Source organism: Anomaloglossus baeobatrachus, chromosome 5 (genome assembly GCF_048569485.1).
Source record: "Anomaloglossus baeobatrachus isolate aAnoBae1 chromosome 5, aAnoBae1.hap1, whole genome shotgun sequence".
In the NCBI taxonomy this organism is placed as follows: Eukaryota; Metazoa; Chordata; class Amphibia; order Anura; family Aromobatidae; genus Anomaloglossus; species Anomaloglossus baeobatrachus.
Genome location: NC_134357.1, coordinates 384,808,191 through 384,829,365, shown reverse-complemented (window position 1 = coordinate 384,829,365; position 21,175 = coordinate 384,808,191). Strand labels below are relative to the sequence as shown.

Here is a 21,175-nt window from a genome sequence, read left to right as displayed (position 1 = left end):
CAGTAAAAAACCGCGGCAAACTGCACCCGAAAACTGCATGCGGTTTGCTGCGGTATTGTTCGCGGTATTGCCGCGTGCGGGTTGGTACGTGTGCTTTAATGCATTCAATGTAATAAAGCACATTAAAAAAAAAAAAGGAACAAAAATGTAATTTCCTTCTGAGGTAGATAGATAAATAGACAGATAGAGGAATAGATAGAAGAATAGATAGACAGACAGAGGGATAGATAGAGTCCCTGTGAGCACACGCTGCATTTCTCCCGAGCGGTATTGTGTTCACATTACCGGCCGTGGGAAATGCCCTGTGGTTACCTCTGCAGGCTCGTTGCGAGGCTGCATTCAGCAGTGTCTGTGTCAGTCGCTCCTGGATGCCAGCATCGCAAGACGTGGATTACACCGGAGCTGTGTGTTTTGTGAGGGGTTAAAGAGGAGTCTTTTTTTGTGTTTTATTTAAAATAAAGGATTTTTCGGTGTGTGTGTTTATTCACTTTACTTACAGGTTGATCATGTCCGCTGTCTCATAGACGCTGCCATGATCAAGCCTGGAGTTAGTGGCGGCGATGCGCAGCCATTAACTCGTTATTACCTGGATAGCCACCGCATCACGGCATCTGGAAGAGCCGAGGACACTCCGGGACTGTCGCATAATGCATGCCACAGTCCCGGGGCAGCTGCGGCTGATATTCTCGGCTGCAGGAGGAGGGGGGACATTAACTCTTCCCCCCACCTCCCCAGCCTGAGAATACCGGGCCGCCGCTGTGTGCTTTCCTCGGCTGGAAGGTAAAAATACGGCAGAGCCCACGTGTTTTTTTTAGCTATATTTCCGTTTGATTTGTATGTGTATTCTATATGTCTGTGTGTGTGATGTGTGTTCTATGTCTGTGTGTGTGTGTGTGATGTGTGTGTGTGTTCTGTGTCTGTGTGTGTGTGTGATGTGTGTGTGTGTTCTGTGTCTGTGTGTGAGTGTGATGTGTGTGTGTTTACTATGTGCTCCGCTTCCTCATCCTGTAATGACATCACTTCCCTGCGGGATTTCACGATTACATGGCAATCAATGCAGTGAAATCCCGCAGCAATGTGCGGAAAAGATGTGACATGCACTTGTTTTTGCAGCGGGAATCCTGCAGCAAAACATGCAGTTGTCAAAATCCGCATAGTGCGCACAGGATTTTTTTTTCCCATAGGTTTTGCTGGTGAATCACTGCAGAGATGTTATGAACATTTTCTGCAGCGAAACATGCAGCAAAACCGCAGGAAATCCGCGGGAAAAACCGGTAAGTGCGCACAGGGCCTAATAGTCCCGGCCAGCCCCTCTGTCAGACAACTGCGGGCACTGGCAGCCATACTGCCTCTACAGGTCACAGCAGACACCACAGAACACAGGGGCCTAAACTGTCCAAAAGAAATCCTGTCCTTGTCCATGGCAACCAATTAGAGCTCAGCTTTCACGTCAATGCTCTGGAAAAATAAAAGCAGCGCTATGATTGGTTGCACTAAAAAAAAGTGTAAGAAAGCTCTGCGCTAGCAGTGTATGATGCAGGCACCGTGCCTTCTGCCACCTGCTGCGGGGGCACACCAGCCATGCTCCTCTGATGAGGGAAGAACTGACAGGTCTCCCATGACAGGTCACCATGCTGCGGCAGAGCCTACAGCCATGCCTGACACTCAGGGCCTCCGCAGCCGGCACCCTACTCCATAACCCTGCCCTCCTGCACCCAGCACGGGTCACGTGTCCTAGCGCTCACCCAGCTCCCGAGCAGCTCCTCTAACCAGGGTCGCCGCCATTCTTCCGGAAGTGAACGGATGGCGCACTGCCTTCTGGGAGCCTGCGGTATCCTAGCAACGAAAGGACGCGCATGGAAGCTTAGTTTTGCAGAAATCTAGAGAACATGGCAGCAGGTGAGATGAGTGGCGGAGGAAAGGGGACAGGAGACCCCGGGTGGTACAGTGTGTGACTGTCAGGCTCTATTACAGGCCCCACACTAAGCGCCATAGTGAGGAGGAATCTGCGGCCGGAGCTCGGAGCCCCGCAGGACGTGTGAGTATGGTCTGCAGGAACACTATGCTCTGTCATCAATGTTATCCCGGTATAATAGAACAGTTTGCCATTTTACAATGTATTTTAGGTGTCACTTCCTCCTGGGGTTCAAGATCTCTGCTTGTTGTCATTCAATAGAAGTATTCATTCCTTCAGGTGGTAAAAATCTGTGCTGGCAATGTGACTATCACAGGAAAGTGGAGACCTCATCAAGCTCCGCTCACACGGAATGTAAAACAGAGGCATGACCAGCAAGGAAACATCGGATTGCACTCTGATCAGTGTAGGGTACTTTGCACGTTGCGACATCGCTACTGCGATATCGTTAGGATCAAATCGAAAGTGACGCACATCCGGCGCCAGTAACAATGTCGCAACGTGTAAAGCCTAGATGCGCCGATAAACGATCGCAAAAGCATCGTAAATCGGTGATTTGTGTAGTGTCAGTCATTTTCATAATGTCGCACCAATAAGAGATACGATGTTGTTCCTGGTTCCTGCGGCAGCACACATCGCTGTGTATGAAGCCGCAGGAGCGAGGAACATCTCCTTACCTGCCTCCACCGGCTATGCGGAAGGAAGGAGGTGAGCGGGATGTGACCGCCCCTCCGCTTCTATTGGCCGCCTGCCGTGTGACGAGGCGGGTCGCCGGCCAGAGCGACGTCACAGGGCAGGTAAGTGCGTGTGAAGCTGCCGTAGCGATAATGTTCGCTACGGCTGCTATCACAAGATATCGCATGTGCGACAGGGGCGGGGACTATCGCACTCGGCATCGCTATCATCAGCTAGCTATGTCGCAGCGTGCAAAGTACCCCTTAGTCAATGAGGGAGTTCAGATCTGCGAGGTTTTCTCATCTAGAAAAAAATGGCAGCATGGTGGGATTGGGAGCGTGTCTCGCATCACACACACCCATACAAGTCTATGGGTGCGTGGGAAACATCGGACTGCACTCAGATGTCATCAGAGTGCAGTGCAACATACGACAAGACCGGCAACTGAGAAGATGGAGAAATTAAGTTCTCTGTACCTGTTCTCCGATTTTCGCATACAAGAGAATCAGATTACAATGACAATGAATGACACTCAGATCACACTCACAGCTGAGTTTGAGCCAAGTGTCATCAGTGCCTTAAACAAATATAACACTTATTTGTTGCTGAAAGCAGAACCCTGCCTCAGTGTATGACTCTGATGAGGGCAATGCGAGAAAATCTCACATTGCACTCTGACCAATGTTATTCAATGAGGAAGAGAAGATGGTCAGCTTTTTTCCCATACAGATTCTGGATGAGTGAAAAGTCGCAGCATGCTGCTATAGTCACCGAGAGACGTGTCACTCGCACCAATACAAGTCTGTGGGTGCCAGTGAGATATTGGACTGCACTCAAATGACATCAGAATGCAGTGCGATAATTGTATCAGCTAACAATGGAGGAGATGGGAAGATTAACCCCTCCCTCTCCTCTCCAGTGCCTGCCCTCTCCTCTGCTGCTGTGATCCGATCGCAGGATCGGATCACAGTTGCATGACACTCAGCTTACACTTGCAGCAGAGCGGGAACCGAGGGTCATTAGCATATCGCATCCGATGCACTCGCAATTGTGTGACTCCAGCCTAAAGCCGGGGTTAGACTAGTGTAGAGAATCGAAAGTGGTTCTGATTCTCTCACATGCAAGAATTGATTCAAAGCTGTAGAGAAGATGGAGAGATTAATCTCTCCATCTTTTCCATCACCTGTCTTTGCATATATCACACTGTACTTGGATGTCATCAGTGCAGTCCGATGTTTCACATGCTCCATAGACTTGTATGGGTGCATGTGATCCGATATACGCTGCCAATCCCATTCAGCATGAGAAAAAATATCTCAGATCTGACCTACCTCATCAAATAATATTGCTTAGAGTGCAATGCAAGATTTACTCACATTGCACCCCATCGTATTAGGCCAGCGTCACACTAGCACATGGCATCTAATGCTAGAGCATCGGATGTGATGTGCTCATGATCCTCGGCTCAGGCTCTGCTGCAAGTGTAAGCCGAGTGTCATGCAGCTGTGATCCGATCCTTCGATTTGAGAAAAGGGAGAGAGTAATTTCTCCATCTTCTCCACTGTCTGTCTCTGCATATATGTCATCAATACAGTCCGATCTTGCACTCACACCCATAGACTTGTATGGGTGCGAGTGAGTCGAGACACGCAGACAATCCCAGCATGCTGCAATTTTTTTTTTTTTTTTTTCCTCAGTCCAATTAGGGTTGATGAAAAACTAACAGATCTGAGCTGCCTAATTGGTTAACATTGGGCCAAGTGCATGCAAGGTTTTCTTGCATTACACTTGTGCGAATCATACATCTGTGTGAGCATACCCTATGTTTTGGGTTGGTTTTTTTTTAACAGGTAACTGAGCCTGCGGGCAGAAGATTTTTCAAAAGAGCAGAATCCCATTAATTGATTTGTTTTGTTTCTGTGGTTGATTTACAACAATCAACATGACCACTATAATCAACTCCTATATAGTTCATCACCCACAGCCCTTCAATCGATGGAAACCCACTTGTGACGTCACATCACTTCAATTATCTGAAACCCACTTGTGCTTTCACAGCTCGTCACTTCAGAGAAATCCACATGTGATGTCATAGAAAATTACTTAGAGCTGTTCCAAAATTATGTGACATTTCAAAGCTTTTTATGCCATAATCTATATATATAATTGCCTTATTCTGTCTGTCTGTCTGTCTGTCTGTCTATCTGTCTGTCTGTCTGTCATGCTCCAAAATTGTGTCCTTACGGTGACACAAAGCTGATTGGCCGCTGGGCTCGCCATGGCCCCGCCCCCCCACACGGATTGGCCGCTCGCCCAGGCTGCGCCCCCACACGGATTGGCCAGCCGCTCGCCCAGGCTCCGCCCCCCCCCACAGATTGGCCTCTCGCCCCGGCACCCTGCAGGCATTGGCAATTCAGCCACGCCACGCCCCGCCCCCCTCACGCAATGCACGTTAGCTCTGGTCCCACCCCCTCCCTCCCCCCGCGCATTTCTCTAACTGACACGGCTGTCACGGAGGTGAGTACGGTACTCCCTATCCCCCCCCAACCCCCCCCCCCCCCCGGCCCCCGCTCCCAAAGGGGTGGTGTGGATACTCGCATGGTTACAAGCGCTGTCACGGAGGTGAGTACTGTACTCCCTCCCCCTCCCCCGGCCCCCGCTCCCACGGCAGTGGTGGGAGTGGTGTGGATACGTTGGTAACCATGCTCGCATGGTTACAAGCCCATCAAGGTCCTGCTGCGCCGGAAGGTCCACACGCACACACACAAACATACACACACATCAGATCACACTCACTCTCATACACACCTCACACACACCTCACATCGCATCCACATACTCACGACATCCTGGGATATCGCTTGCTTCTCGGCGGCGAAAATGTGCTGTTGTGATCTTCCAGGACCTGACGGAGGATCACATGGCCAGAAGCATGTGATATCCCCGGATGTTGTGAGTATGAGCGCGTAAGTGCGATATCGTCAGTGTCTGTGTGTGTGAGTGGATGCGATCGGGTGTGTGTGAGTGGATGCGATCGGGTGTGTGTGTGAGTGGATGCGATCGGGTGTGTGTGTGAGTGGATGCGATCGGGTGTGTGTGTGAGTGGATGCGATCGGGTGTGTGTGTGAGTGGATGCGATCGGGTGTGTGTGTGAGTGGATGCGATCGGGTGTGTGTGTGAGTGGATGCGATCGGGTGTGTGTGAGTGGATGCGATCGGGTGTGTGTGTGAGTGGATGCGATCGGGTGTGTGTGTGAGTGGATGCGATCGGGTGTGTGTGTGAGTGGATGCGATCGGGTGTGTGTGTGAGTGGATGCGATCGGGTGTGTGTGTGAGTGGATGCGATCGGGTGTGTGTGTGAGTGGATGCGATCGGGTGTGTGTGTGAGTGCATGCGATCGGGTGTGTGAGTGTCGGCAGAGGAGCAGGGCGTGCTGGAGGAGGCTGGGAGCAGAGAGGCTGATCATGGGGAAGAGGGAAATGCTGATGCTGAAGGAGGCTGGGATCGGAAGGCTGGGAAGAAGGAGGCTGGGAGGAGAGAGGCTGATCCTAGGGAAGGCTGGGGAGAGGAGGCTGATGCTGAGGGAGGCTGGAAGGAGAGAGGCTGATGCTGAGGGAGGCTGGGACGAGGGAGGCTGATGCTTAGGGAAGCTGATGCTGGAGGAGGCTGGAAGAACAGAGGCTGATGCTGGTAGAGGCTGATGCTTGGGGAAGCTGATGCTGGGGGAGACTGGGAGAGGAAGGCTGATGCTGAGGGAGGCTGGGAGGCGGAGGCTGGGAGGAAGGAGGCTGAGAGGAGAGAGGCTGATCCTTGGGAAGGCTGGGAAAGGGAGGCTGATGCTGAGGGAGGCTGGAAGGAGAGAGCCTGATGCTAGGGACAGAGACGCTGATGCTGGGAGGAGAGAGGCTGATGCTGCGGGCAGAGAGGCTGATGATGCGGGTAGAGAAGCTGATGCTGGCGCAGCATGGCGGATGGAGCACGTTTGGTAATGCGCAGCATGGCGGATGGAGCACGTTTGGGAGTGCGCAGCATGGCGGATGGAGTACGTTTCGGAGTGCGCAGCATAGCGGATGGAGCACGTTTGGGAGTGCGCAGCATGGCGGATGGAGCACGTTTGGGAGTGCGCAGCATGGCGGATGCAGCACGATGGCGAGTGCGGAGTATGGCGGATGGAGCATGTTTGGGAGTGCGCAGCATAGCGGATGGACCACGTTTGGGAGTGCGCAGCATGGCGGATGGAGCACGTTTGAGAGTGCGCAGCATGGGAGATGGAGCACGATGGGAGGTGCGCAGCATAGGGGATGGAGCACAATAGGGAGTGCACTGCATGGGGGATGGAGCACGATAGAGAGTGCCCAGCATGGCGGATGGAGCACGTTTGGGAGTGCGCAGCATGGCGGATGGAGCACGTTTGGGAGTGCGCGGCATGGCGGATGGAGCACGTTTGGGAGTGCGCAGCATGGATAATGGAGCACGATGGGGGGTGCGCAGCATAGGGGATAGAGCACGATGGGGAGTGCGCTGCATAGGGCATGGAGCACGATGGGGAGTGTGGAGTATGGCGGATGGAGCACGTTTGGGAGTGCGCAGCATGGTGGATGGAGCACATTTGGGAGTGCGCAGCATGGCGGATGGAGCACGTTTAGGAGTGCGCAGCATGGGAGATGGAGCACGATGGGGAGTGCGCAGCGTGGCGGATGGAGCACGATGGGGAGTGCGCAGCATAGGGAATGGAGCACGATGGGGAGTGCGCAGCATGGCGGATGGAGCACGTTTGGGAGTGCGCAGCATGGCGGATGGAGCACGTTTGGGAGTGCGCAGGATGGGAGATGTAGCACGATGGGGGGTGCGCAGCATAGGGGATGGAGCACGATGGAGAGTGCACACCTCCCCCCAACACACACACACACACGCGCGCGCGCGCACTGCACAACACACCACACACACACACTGGAAACCACAAACAACTGCCCTACACAGACACCCACACACAGACAACGCTGCACACACAAATATACGCACATACTGCACATATATATAACAAAAATCATACATGAACTACACAATACGTAAATTCTAGAATACCCGATGCGTAGAATCGGGCCACCTTCTAGTACTGGCATAAATGTTTTGATGAATCGAGCCTTAAAGGGAACGTGTCAGGTCCCATATGCGTTCTAATCTAGAATCAGGGGGATGTGTGGCCTAGTAACCCTGTGTTGTAATAGTGTGTAATATGAATGTTTAAAAATATGTTTTATTACTTACATGTTAACTATGTAAATGATCAGAGGCTCTAGTCCCCTGGGCGTCCCATAGCCTTGTGGGCGTGATACCATGGATTTACATGAGCGAAGTCCCCGTTGCTCCTTGAGATCCCGCTCGTGCACACTTGCCATTCCTGCAGCCTCCTTATCCAGGTGCTTACTCCTCGTCTTTAGATGAGCACTGTGCATGCTCAGAAGACTCATGTGGTTCCGGTCATGCGCAGAGTGCGTCTGAAGCCGGTAAGTAAACAGCCGAGACAGCACATGACCGGAACCACAGGGGTCTTCTGAGCATGCGCAGTGCGCGTCTAAAGCCCCAGAAGCAAGAACCCGGAGAACAAGGCTACGGGAATGGTAAGTGCGCACGCGCGGGATCTCAAGGAGCTGACGGCTATGTTGCTCATATAAATCCATGGTATCATACCCACAGGGGCATGATACCACAGAAAGCATGCAAACACCCACAAGGCGATGCGACGCCCAGGGGACTAGAGCCCCTGCTCATTTACATACGGAACACATAAGTAATAAAACATATTTTTATACATTCATATTACACAATATTACAACACAGGGATGGGTAGGAAGGGGTTACTAGGCCACACATCATCCACAAGTAGTTTTACCTGCGCTTTTGACGCTGCATATTATTGCTGTATCCAAAACGCAGCGGTTTACAGAAAAAGAAAAGTGGCTGAAATTAATAGACATCTCATGTCCCTGCGCTTTTTTTTTGCACTGCGTAAACCGACCTACCATGTGTTTTTACAATCTGCAGCATGTCAATTTCTCTTGCGGGGACGCTTCGTTTCTTTCCTTTGCGTCCCCGCAAGGAAGGCAACAAGGATTTGTGTTCTGACCTTGATGTGCCTGCAGGGAATGTGGGGTGTGTGGTGGTGTCTTGACCTGTGACCCCTGGCTTGCCCAGGGCGTCACACATCCAATGCAAGTCTATGGAGATTCTCCATAGACTTGCATTGGATGTGTGACGCCCTGGGCAAGCCAGGGGTCACAGGTCAAGGTCAGAACACAAATCCTTGTTGCCTTCCTCCAGGGGCTGATGTTCACACCAGGGGGTGGGCCAGGCGGTTGGCACCACCCACCGAGGAGTTCACAGTCCTGGAGGCGGGAAAAAACAGGAGAAGCGAGGAAGCTAGGGGAAGTGAAGGAGTAAACAGTGGAGTTGGAGAGTAGAAGGAAGTGGTAGAGGAGCAAGTGACAGGAGTGGAAGTGAAGGAAAGTGACAGCAACAGAGCCTGAAGTTGGTCCGGGTGTGTGCCCCGGACTGAGACAGCAAGGTTGGCAGACGGCGGTGACCGTCTGCAGGAGAGGCTGATCGGAGGTTGCCGAAAGGACCGTGGACGGGTGGTGGCCCGGCGGTACCGGAGCGGTATACAAAGAGAAGCCAGCACCATTGGCAGGGGCCTTTCGGATCCCGGCAAGGCTAGGAGTCGCCGTAATTTGCCAAATCCGTCAGTGAAGGGGACCTCCGGGTCTCCAAGCAGCAAAGTCCCGATTGAAGGCAACAGTCCAACCGTGGAAGGGGAGACACCGCCACCGCCAAGGCACCAGTTTCCCAGGGCCAGCGCCTGCGGGCAAGAGAGGGGCTCCTCCGGCTCATATCCAAGCTGGGGAGCGGGTTGCCGGTGGGAATCCATCGCTACCAACAACCGTTTCTAGGTGCAGGGAAGAGACAGTCACCGCTAACTTGCAGGGAACATCTACACCGCAGCCGTCCGAGGGACCCGTCCAACCAGCCGTTTGTTTACCGTGAACTGTGTCATCATTCGTGGGCTGAGTGAGTACCTCAGTGCCGTGTGGCACAGCGCTGCCCCTGCGTCCCTGCACCTCCACAGGCCCCCTAACCCGCCTGTCCACCACCCTAACCCCCCGTCATCAGGCCCCGGGACCACCAAACCCCCTACCCACGGAGGGGCAAACCAACATCAAGCTGCTCCATACCACCACTCCCGGGATCCCCAGACAGAGCAGCGGTGGTGTCCACACAATCACCACAACCGTGGGTGGCGTCACGGACATTAATCAAATCCCCCACCAACAAATCACCCCTTTCACTCACGGGCGAGGAGCGCCGCTCGAGTCCCCGGGATCCGGCCTATCGCTCGAGCCACCGAGCAGCAGTAGCCGCAGAGCAGCGGCGGCCGGACCCGAGCAGTGGGAGAGCGCAGCGTTGACACCCTCCTCCCCGTCCGCGACAGATGCAGGTAAAAAAAAAAAGGACATACGTTTTTGGTACGTTTATGTGGCGGAAATGCATTAAAAAAACATGTAATCGGCACCTATGGATGTCAATACCAGGAAGTTTCAATAACAAAACCACTCTAGTTAAATAAAGGATGACACACCAAAAAGGGACAAAAACCGCAATGTCAAAAATCCACACACAAACACAATGAAAAAAATGCAAATAGACTAAAGGGCCCATTACACGCTACGATATATCTAACGATATGTCGTCGGGGTCACGTTGTTAGTGACGCACATCCGGCATTGTTTTACATATCATAGCGTGTGACAGCTACGAGCGACTGTGAACGAGCAAAAATACACACCTTATCTTTGCTCGTTGACACGTCGCTCATTTTAAAAAAAAAATCGAACGTCCTTCTGCGCGCTGGTTGTTCATTGTTCCCGAGGCAGCACACGTCGCTCCGTGTGACACCCCGGGAACGATGAACTGCAGCTTACCTGCTGGAAGGAGGTGGGCGGGATGTTACGTCCCGCTCATCTCCGCCCCTCTGCTTCTATTAGGCGGCCGCTGAGTGACGTCGCTGTGACGCCGAACGTCCCTCCCCCTTCAGGAAGAGGATGTTCACCATCGTTCGGGAGGTAAGTACGTGTGACGGGGGTTACTGACTTTGTGCGACACGGGCAACAAATTGCCCGTGTTGCACAAACGATGGGGGCGGGTGCGATCGCACGATAAATCTCCGCGTGTAAAGCGGCCTTAAGGAGTAGAGATGGTGCAGAAATTCTGCAGCGTCAAAACCTCAACAGATACTAATCGTGGGAACATAGCCTAAGGGTAGTGTTCACAGCAGAAGATGCTTCAGGAAAACGCCATCAATGCTTTTGTTGGAGTGTCTTATTTGGTGTCATTCTGGCTGGCCTTAGCTGCCATATTTTTTTTACCTGTATATACAAAATGGTGAGTGCCTTAAAAATGGTTAGAACACTTTTTTTAACCACTTCATCGCTGCGGAAACATGAAGCAGTTAAAAGAAGCTTAGTAGACTAAACATATGAGCAGAAAGTCATTTTTACATTGCTGTACATATGTTCACTCTTTTAGTGTTTCTTTAGTGCTTATTAAGGCAGGTTACGTAGGTGACCCGTTACAAAGACGTTGCATGCATATATGTAGCGCCCACGGGGCAGAGGTTAAGTACTCGTCGCCGGGCCGGTGATGTCGGGTCTGGGATGTCTCGGGTGGCCCTGCCCGACTTCATGGTCTCGAGGTGTACACCAAAAGGGGGAATGGAGATGGGATGAAGATGGGTGATAGGAGTTGTCTCGTGATGCCACCTGCGGTATGCGGCTAGGGATTAGCCGCCGCTGCTGTTGCTGTCCTCCGAGGCGAATGGTTGTAGTAGCCAAGATGGTTCTGCTTCCCACAGGTGGAGTGGGCCCTGGGGAGGCTGATGAGGGGAGTAGTGGCTGTTGGCGCCGAAGCGCAGGGCGACGGCGCTGGCAATCAAAAGGCTGAGTCAGCTGCTGCGGTTCCAGGTGTTTTACTTACTGTCTTTAGATTGCCCGGGAGGTACCGGTCACTGCCAAAGTGGGCTCCAGCCAATCCCCTTTAAGTTAGAGGTAGCCACCGGTATTTTGAAAGTGTCCTTTCTAAGAGTTTCCCCTCCGGGAATGAGGAGCCCGGGTTGAGCGTCCCGCTCCAAGCCTCAGGCCCCGTGAAAGAAAAGAAGAAAAATGGTGTCGTGCTGCCAGAACTGAAGTCCCGACTTGACTGAAGATTGTGTCAGGTTGCTCCTACTTCTACCCCAAGTGGTGCCCGCCCCCCAGGTGGTTGCCCTAGTGACCGGGAAAGTCCAATGCTTCGTGATGGCCACCCCCCAGCCTACCCTAGTCCAGCTCCCCAATGAGAAGGCTCCTAATCTGTATGTAAAGTGTAAATGTGGAAACACCGGTTATTAACCTCCTCCTTATCTGAGATGAATACTGCAGCTTAAATGAGCTGTAGTATCCTGTGGCGACTGAAGCCACAGGTGCGCCACATATACACTAAATGTAGCAATTATATTTAAAGGGAATTTGTCAGCAGAATTTCACCCCTCACCAAACTACATAAGTGCACATGTAGTTCTTCCAAAGACAAGTCCAGCAATACCTTTACATGAGCACTCCTCCGTTACTAAGAAATCAGCATTTAAATTGATATGCAAATGAGGCTGAAGAGCTATTTGAAGATCTGAAGCCTCTATCACTCCAGTACTATTTCCCACCCAGTAGCACTTCCTCCTGCTTGACTGACAGCCTCTATACTGTATGAGTTAAGGCAAAGGAGCTGTCAGTCAAACAGAACGAGGCAGCACTGGGCGGGAAAAAGAGCTAGAGTGACAGAGGCTTCAGATCTACAAATTTGCAGGTCATTTGAAATGCTGATTTCTCAGTAACAGAAGATGGTACTGGCCATGTTAAGATATTACTGGACTTGTCTTTGAAAGAGCTATATACAGATATAAATAGTCTGAAAGATGAAATCCTGGTGAAAGATTCCCTTTAAGACCATGTGCCAAATATACCAGATTATTTATAATGGTGCAAACAATGTATCAGTTGGACATGATCAAGACAGGCTTTCAGACTAAATGTAAATACGAATGTTACTGTTCACTGACTCCAAGCTTTGTATGTTGGAAGAAAATTCTCATGTATGGGTTTTGTTACATCTTTGGTGGGTTTTTTTGTGAGATCTTTGTGCAAAACAGCTCTTAGCGTCTTATGGTTTATCTCAGACAACGCGAGTATAAAGTTGGTGGATGATGTGGTAGTGACATGGATGAATAGGTATTGTAAATCAGCTGCGGCTGATTCGTGGTAGATCGCTGTTAGGCTATGTTCGCACGTTGCGTTTTTTACCGCGTTTCTGCAGCGTTTTTGGCAGCAGCGTTTTTGGGCAAAAAGGCATGCGTTTTTGATTTCCAGCAAAGTCTATGGTAAAAGCAGAAATCCTGTCTGCACTTTGCTTTTTGTTCTGCAGCGTTTAATTTGCATATTTGTGGTCAAAAACCATGCTGAAAAAGAAGCAGCATGTCAGTTGTTTTTGCCATTTCTGCAGCGTTTCCTTAACATTGGAGTCAATGAGAAATGGCAAAAAGCAACCAAAATCACAATTCCTGCGTTTTTCATGCTTTTTACCTGCTTTTCAACTGCGTTTTTGGCTCCAAAAACGCATGCTTTTCTGGCATAAAATTAATGGGTTCTAATGTTCCTTTACACACACACAATAACCGAAAATTTAAATGCTAAAAAATAATAAACTTTAGCTATTTTTCTGTTAAAATGTGCATAACCGCTATTATTACATTAAAATTGATAATTTCCCATTTAATTTTATTAAAAGTTAATTTTAGACTTTTTTTCTCTTTTTTCATTCTTTTTGACTAATTCAACTTTATTTCTCAGTGTCTTGATCTCAAAAACGCATCTGCAGAAACGCAGGTGAAAGCGCAGGTAAAAAGCGCTAAAAACGCACTAAAAACGCGGTAAAAACGCATGCGTTTTTAGCGCTAAAAAATGGTCAAAAGCCATTTGGTCAAAAACCAAGGGAAGGAAAACGTGCAGAATAAACTGCAGGTACACCGACGCAACGTGCGAACATAGCCTTAAGTTGCCCGTGTTTGGTTCCCTTGCAGGTCTCAGGCGTTGCTTCATCTACACACTGTGAGACTGGACAGAGAGGGGATCACTACACTGCAGAATCTGGAGATGGTGAAAGAGGTACACAGCCTGTACCTACAAGAGGTAACCTCTCACCTGATATCTTCCCAGGGGTGTAGCCAGCTGTAGGACAAGATTCCTGATACAGACAGATTTCTTTTATTCTAACACCCACATGGTGTAGCTACGATAACATATTAAGTATTCAGGATGGATGCCAGCATCCAAGTCATAACCTGTCTTATAGGAGGATACCATCGTATGCTACAAGCTATGCCGTGCTTTCAATGTGACTTCTGCCCAAAGGACACTATGTTAATAGTTTCCTCCTTTGTTTGGCATATTGCTATATAGCTAACTTTTCCATGTAAATCACTTCCTGACAAGCCAAGGTAATGCTAGGAAAAATGCCAACGGTGTATTAATATCATGGCTTGGCAGCTACGGGAGCAGGTACTCTTCTGATACTCCATTACACCACTACATACCCTTCATATAATAGCTTTTACTCTTTTTCTTATAGTTCCATACACATTGGACTAATGTCAACCAGCCTGCCAACCTTAGTGGGATCACTTAATCATCTAATATGTATAGGGGCCTCTTATTTTGGGGGGACATAAGGATTGGACAGTGAATTCTAATCATTGATCCTTTTTTTCTCAAATGTGAAATGACATGTCATGTGAATATCACTTATTTGTTTAAGAATCTAATAAAGAAGATTGAAAATGTAGATGCTCTTAAGAACCTGCGGTGAGTGTCCATCCACTGCTTAATACGATTATGATAATGATACTGATCTCTTTCAGCAAATCTGAATTTTGGCTTTGTGTCTTTTTGTTGTTCACCACAAACCTGCCAGTGTTTGAATATTTCCATGTCTGAACCCACTTCATTGGTCACTAGGCCGAATATTAGACCCCCTACTTCATGTAGGGGCACATGGACTCAGCCCCCCTTTGCCATCAAAACAGCATTAATTTCTAGGTACGCTGGCACAGTGTCATGGATTTTGTAGGATTATAGTCAGGAATATTAGTGACCAACTATACCAAACAGGTGATAATGATCATCATTTTCATATGTAGGTGGATATGCAGTCAATAACTGAAAGAGAAACTTAAAACTTGGTAAGGAAAAGCCAAACTGCTGCAAAAGTCAGGTTGTAGAAGACATTATTTTCATGTCACAGGTCATACACCATAGGGGAGGATAAGTTGTGCTCAGCTGCTATAATCCTGGTGCTCGGGAGAAAAAATAGTCAATCAAAGAGGTAGTCCCGGCACACAGTGTATGACAAAAATTAGGACAAGTCCAGGTATAATATGCTTGAACAAGGTTTCTTTATTTTTCACCAAATGAATGTACTGCCCGCCCAACGTTGCGGCTCTCACAGGAGCCTTCACCAGGGGCCAAGAGTACCGTGGTAGGTGGTTGTGATAAGAGATCTTATAGGTGCATCAGGACCTAAAAATTGGAGGAAAAATTTAGAGGAGTCAGTTTAAGGGATACTCCGGTAAGAGGAATTTGTTGCTACAAGTGAAGCAGACAAGGGGAGCGCCAATAAGGGGCTAGCATACAATGTGAAGGGGCTCACACAGTAAGTTGGGGTACAAGATAGTTGCAAAGGCACTGTTATCTGTGTACTTGAATTATTGATAATATGTGGTATGGTAAAAAAATTACCAGGATGACCTCAGGGGTACTAGAGCTCCCTCCACACACTGGTCATATCACCATGCCGCTTTAGGTTTTCCCCTGGTGCTCTCACCTTTATCCTAGTGCCTCTAGTACCCCTGAGGTCATCCTGGTAATTTTTTTACCATACCACATATTATCAATAATTCAAGTACACAGATAACAGTGCCTTTGCAACTATCTTTTCCCCCAACTTACTGTGTGAGCCCCTTCACATTGTATGCTAGCCCCTTATTGGCGCTCCCCTTGTCTGCTTCACTTGTAGCAACAAATTCCTCTTACCGGAGTATCCCTTAAACTGACTCCTCTAAATTTTTCCTCCAATTTTTAGGTCCTGATGCACCTATAAGATCTCTTATCACAACCACCTACCACGGTACTCTTGGCCCCTGGTGAAGGCTCCTGTGAGAGCCGCAACGTTGGGCGGGCAGTACATTCATTTGGTGAAAAATAAAGAAACCTTGTTCAAGCATATTATACCTGGACTTGTCCTAATTGAGGTCATACACCATGGCACAGCAACAAGAAACAAGGTAGTTATACTATTAGCATTATCTGCCATGCAATGATTTTAAAGCAGGCTTGGGTTTCAGGATGTGCTGCTCATCTGTTTTGATGAAGGATCTAGTAATGGGCAATAATGAGAAGTGTAGACATAGTGGTTTGCCTAGTAAACTTACTGCAGCAGATGAAAGACACATCATATATACTTCCCTTTGAAATTAGAAGATGTCCTCCAATGCCATCAGCTCTGAACTGTCATCAACTAGTGAAACCCAGCCAGCTACACCCATCTACTGTTTGGAGAAGTCTGGCCAGAAGTGACCTTCATGATAGAATTGTGGCCAAAACCCATACCTTTGACATAGAAACAAGGCAAAGTGACTTAACTATGCACAAAAACATAGGAACTGGAGTACACAAATAAGGCAGCTGGTTCTTTGGACTGATGAGTCAAAATTTTAAGTATTTGGTTGTAACACAAGACCGTTTGTTTGCTCACTGAAGGGCTGGAGAGCGGTATTAGGGTTCTTTTACACTTGCGCACCGCTTCCGATGCGAGAGCATCGGAAGAGATATGCTAATGACCCTCTGCTGCGTGCGTCCGTCACGGTTCATGCCACTGTGATGCGATCTTGCAATCATATCACAGCTGCCGAGAAGAGAGCACTTTCTCACTATCTCCTCTGCTGTCTGTCTCTGCGTATATAGCACTGCAGGCACATAACGTGAGTGCAGTGCAATGTTTCACACGCTCCCATAGGCTTGTATGAGAAAGAAAAGGCAAGTGGACACTGCCCCATAGTTTTGCACTGGTGTAAGTGCAATCCGATGTTTTATCAGATCGCACTCGCACATAGAAATCGCAAGTGGAAAAGAACCCTAACAATGAATCACTGCAGGCAACACTGAAGTATATTGGAGGTTCCTTGCAAGTTTTGGGCTGCATTTTACCAATTGGATTGGAGGATTTAATTGGGGTTAATAGAGACCTCAATGCCGAGAAATAAAGGCAGATACTTATCCATCATACAATTCCATCACGGAGGTGTTTGATTGGTTTCAGGTTTTTTTCTGCAGCAAAACATTGACCCCAAACATACAGCCAATGCAATTAAGAATTGTCTTCAGCGTAAAGAAGAACATGAAGTCCTGGAAGTGAGGATATGGCCATATAGAGCCCAGATCTCTGCGTGTGTAAAAGATTACATGAAGAAACTGAAGGATTTGCATAGGCCTACATCCACAGAAGATCTGTGGTTAGTTCTCCAAAATGTTTGGAACAACCTCCCTTCCAAATTCCTTCAAAAACTGTAGAACTGTACTTCGAAGAATTGATGTTTTTTGAAGGCAAAGGGTGGCCACTCCAAATATTGATTTGATTTAGATGTCTTTTGTTGATTCACTTTCCATTTTGTTAATTGCTAAAAATAAAATATGAACACTTGAAAGAACGTGTACAATGCAGTATTTTTCCACTCCTGATTAAAATTTGCACAGTACTTGTATATCTGCCTAAGAGTAAAGAGTAGATTGTAGCAAACAATTGCTACATATGGCTGAATATGTGGTGTCCAGATGTGATCTAGAAATACTTGGCATAAAAAAGCTGAGAATACTGACTCCCATTGAAAGACCCAATAGTCTAATACCTTCTATATGATGTCTTAATCGTGTGGTATTTGAATGATGTTATTTATTTTAAGCATGGTTCTCAAACTCCACACTTCTCTTCAAAGCTTTCTTAGTCTTTCTTGGAATAAAGTGGAGGAAATCCAAAATATCCGATGTTTGACAAGTCTACAGTTCTTGGATATATCCCATAATTTGATTAAGAATCTTGATGCAGGTAAGTCAGTAACAACTTCTACCCTTCTGTGTAAAAAGTGTACAGCAGATGGCAATTAGTAATAATGTGGGTGGCATTCATTACAATTAGCTGGCTTTTTTTTCTGTACAGGTGAATTACCTCAAAGTCTTGTCATCTTGAACCTCACTGGAAATCCTTGCACCAAGGCGAAAGACTACAGGTGAGCTCTAAATCCATAAATAGGCTGTCTGACACAATACGCATCCTTTAAGATGTTATTTTAAGAAACAGAAAGAAATAGAGCATTTCTTGTAATGCTAATGACCCTCGGCTCCCACTGTGCTGCCAGTGTAAGCCAAGTGTCATGCAGTTATGATCCGATCATGTGATCGGATCACAGCTGCAGAGGAGAGGGAGGGATTACTCTCCCCATCTCCTCCATTGTCAGCTGATGCGATTATCGCACTGCACTCGGATGTCATCCGAGTGCAATCTGATATTTCACTCACACCCATAGACTTGTATGGGTGCGAGTGACATGTCTCTCGCTGAAAATCGCTGCATGCTGCGACTTTTTGCTAATCCAGAATCTAGATAAGAAAAAAGCTGACCATCTGCTCTCCCTCATTAAATAACATTGGTCCAAGAGTAATACGAGATTTTCTCACATTGCACTCGTCTGAGTCATACGCTCGTGTGAGCATACCCTAAAGATGAGCTGCAATACCAAATTCAATCCATGGAAAAAGAGTGCTGCTGGGAGAAAAAAAAAAAAATCAGACAGCTTTTCAAATCACACTAATACCTCCAAAGATATCCGCTCCCAAAATGTATACCTTTGTAAACAGTTCTATAATGCAGCAGTTGGTCAACCATTCATAAGGTCCATTATGACAAATATCTATTTTTTCTTATAACGCATACATTTAAAGTCACAACGCTGGCCATGTTGAAGTTACAATAAAACACTGAGATCCTGACCAGCTTGATTTTTTTTATTTAGACAGCAAGTGCTAAAGGCATTACCAGTCATTCAACAACTGGATGGAGAAACTTTAAAAGACTCTGCCAATCACAACAGTGACAGTGAGGAAGATGAGAATGGAAGTGATAGTGATGACAGTGGTGAGACAAGCCTTCCGTTTGAAGTTTCAGGTATGGTAAGCTGTGTTAAAGTGAACCTGTCAGGTGCAAAATGCACCCAAAACCACGAGCAGTTCTGGGTACATATTGCTAATCCCTGCTTTATTGTCCCAGGCTATAGTAACATACATAAAGAAATCTTTAGAAGATGCATTTCTAAAGATCCTTTATGATATGCTAATGAGCGCAGGGAATAGTCGCAAGGGCGATAGTTCCTGCGCTCATTCCGCCCTCTTAGCATGTTAGCATTCCCCTGTGGGCGTGCTAACATGCTATTCAATGCTCATTGCCTTGCGTCATCAGTGGTGATGCGCATACCTGTGTCCACTGCCACCACTTCAGAATGCCAGGCTTAAGGTCAGTGTGCATGTTCAGAAGTCCGTAGCACTTCCAGTCATGCGCACTAGACCTCTCTGAAGCCGGGATGCGTACACCCGGCTTCATAGTGCACATGACCGAAAGTGCCGAGCATTCTCATCAGTGGTGACAGCAGACAGAGGTACCGCTGATGTCGCGAGGCAATGGGCATTGGATAGCATGATAGCACACCCCTGTGGGCGTGCTAACATGCTAAGAGGGCGCAATGAGCGCAAGAATTAATGACCTTGCGACTACTCCCTGCGCTCATTAGCATATCATAAAGGATCTTTAGAAATACTTTTCTAAAGGTCTCTTTATGTATGTTACTATAGCCTAAGACAGGCAGGGATAGGAATATGCACCCACAACTGCTCGTGGTTCTGGGTGCTTATTGCACCTGACAGGTTCCCTTTAAGGCCACATCCCGATAATTACAGCCCATTAACTCTGGCTAATAATTGTCAATGAATTCTCTTAAGTGCACTCATTCCCCAATTATTGACCATTGTAAACCGGGCGGTATTTGCCTAAAAAAGCCACAATAATAAACAAAATTAAAAAAATTAATTAATTAAAAAAAACATTAATTTTTCTCGGCAGCACATCGTCCTGTATCTGACACGTAATACAGTCAAGTACTGGTCATGACCTATAAGTTTTAATACACTTTTTTTTCTTAGATCTCTCATCTCTGAGTCAGGAGATGATACAAAGGTCTTATCAGAGAAGGCACAAGGCACTGAGAGAACATGAGGAGCGTCTATCAGAGCTCAATAATACTCCAAATGAACAGAAAAATGAGACTGGTAGTGTAATGCAAACAATGTCTTGTCCACCCAAGGCAGACAATTCTATTATTTCTGAAAAAAGGCATCCATTTTCTGCCTTAATCAAGAAGCAACTCAAAGACCAACAGATTAATGTCACTGACATGCCTGCTTCTGCACCAGTCCCCAAAAATCAAATCTCTGCGTCATCCTCCCAGTCTAAGCCAGTAAATTCAAGGCAAGGACTGAACAAGAACTCTTCCAAAAAACAACTACCATCTGCTCCGCAATCAAAGTCGGATGCTGCTTCTTCAGGAAAGTCTCACAGCACAGTCTCCACTTCTCAGAAAGAGAGACAGACATTATCTGCCCCTTCCACCAGGAAACTGTACGCCGTGCCCACCAAACACACATCTCAGGCACCACAGATGACCGCAGCTAGACATAGCTCAACCACTGCTTCTTCGAGACCTCCGAATGAGAGACAACCAACATCTGCACCTACTAAGAAAACCCTGCAGTCTCCAGAAAAGCTGCCACTGACTAAACCCAAAATCAATTCTAGTGCGCAGGTAACTGGGGAAAAGACATAATGATTCATTTTATTTCCGGAGAATTTTATAATTGCTGATTGTTTTAGCAACATGTATATTAAAGAGATGATTATCAGTGTTGTTACTGCTTGGATCAGTAATGTCACCCTATGAAGAAGGCCGCTTGAGCTTCTTAATGGTTTTCCTCTTGGTATGATGCGATTTCCTTCTCCACACAGAACAGAAATAGGTCAGACAAGTCTGAAGGGGAAGAAGTCTCTATTCCACTTAAAAGATTACTGACCAGTGATAGATTATCAGCTTCCATCTTCCTTTGCTTGTCCTGTAGGTGTCGTTGTGTATTCTGTATGTAGAGAAGGGTACATTAATGCTATCATACTTTGGTCTTTGAAGGCAACCTGTGGGATTGTACAAGCAGCCCTATATACAGGCAGTATAGTATAGAGCAGATACAGATTTTATTTCATCTCAATCCCTGCCCTTTCCATGCTTAGGAGTCCAGTGGGCGGTACTACTTAATGATTGACACCTATCTACATATGTTCAGTTATACAGCCAAGACTGTCA

General features: G+C 47.7%; 3 protein-coding genes across 4 annotated transcripts in view; 1 reads left to right on the top strand and 2 right to left on the bottom strand.

The window, feature by feature from the left end:
* The window catches only part of MRPL10 (mitochondrial ribosomal protein L10), a 35,433-nt gene extending 33,618 nt beyond the window's left edge, over nucleotides 1-1,815 (bottom strand). For both annotated transcript variants that reach the window (XM_075350074.1, XM_075350073.1), the window contains exon 1: nucleotides 1,746-1,815. In XM_075350074.1, coding sequence (XP_075206189.1) covers nucleotides 1,746-1,785 — 40 coding nt within the window. In that variant the 5' untranslated portion in view covers nucleotides 1,786-1,815. The remainder of the gene's footprint in view (nucleotides 1-1,745) is intronic.
* Nucleotides 1,646-20,711, top strand: LRRC46 (leucine rich repeat containing 46). The gene is made up of 8 exons (XM_075350072.1): nucleotides 1,646-1,899; nucleotides 1,975-2,038; nucleotides 13,748-13,856; nucleotides 14,482-14,528; nucleotides 17,714-17,823; nucleotides 17,935-18,004; nucleotides 18,788-18,939; nucleotides 19,968-20,711. Exons 1-8 carry the CDS (start codon nucleotides 1,890-1,892, stop codon nucleotides 20,645-20,647), a joined length of 1,242 nt encoding a protein of 413 aa, XP_075206187.1. The 5' UTR covers nucleotides 1,646-1,889; the 3' UTR covers nucleotides 20,648-20,711.
* The window catches only part of SCRN2 (secernin 2), a 21,213-nt gene continuing 19,651 nt past the window's right edge, over nucleotides 19,614-21,175 (bottom strand). Inside the window, exon 8 of the mRNA XM_075350071.1 lies at nucleotides 19,614-20,951. Coding sequence (XP_075206186.1) covers nucleotides 20,781-20,951 — 171 coding nt within the window. The 3' untranslated portion in view covers nucleotides 19,614-20,780. The remainder of the gene's footprint in view (nucleotides 20,952-21,175) is intronic.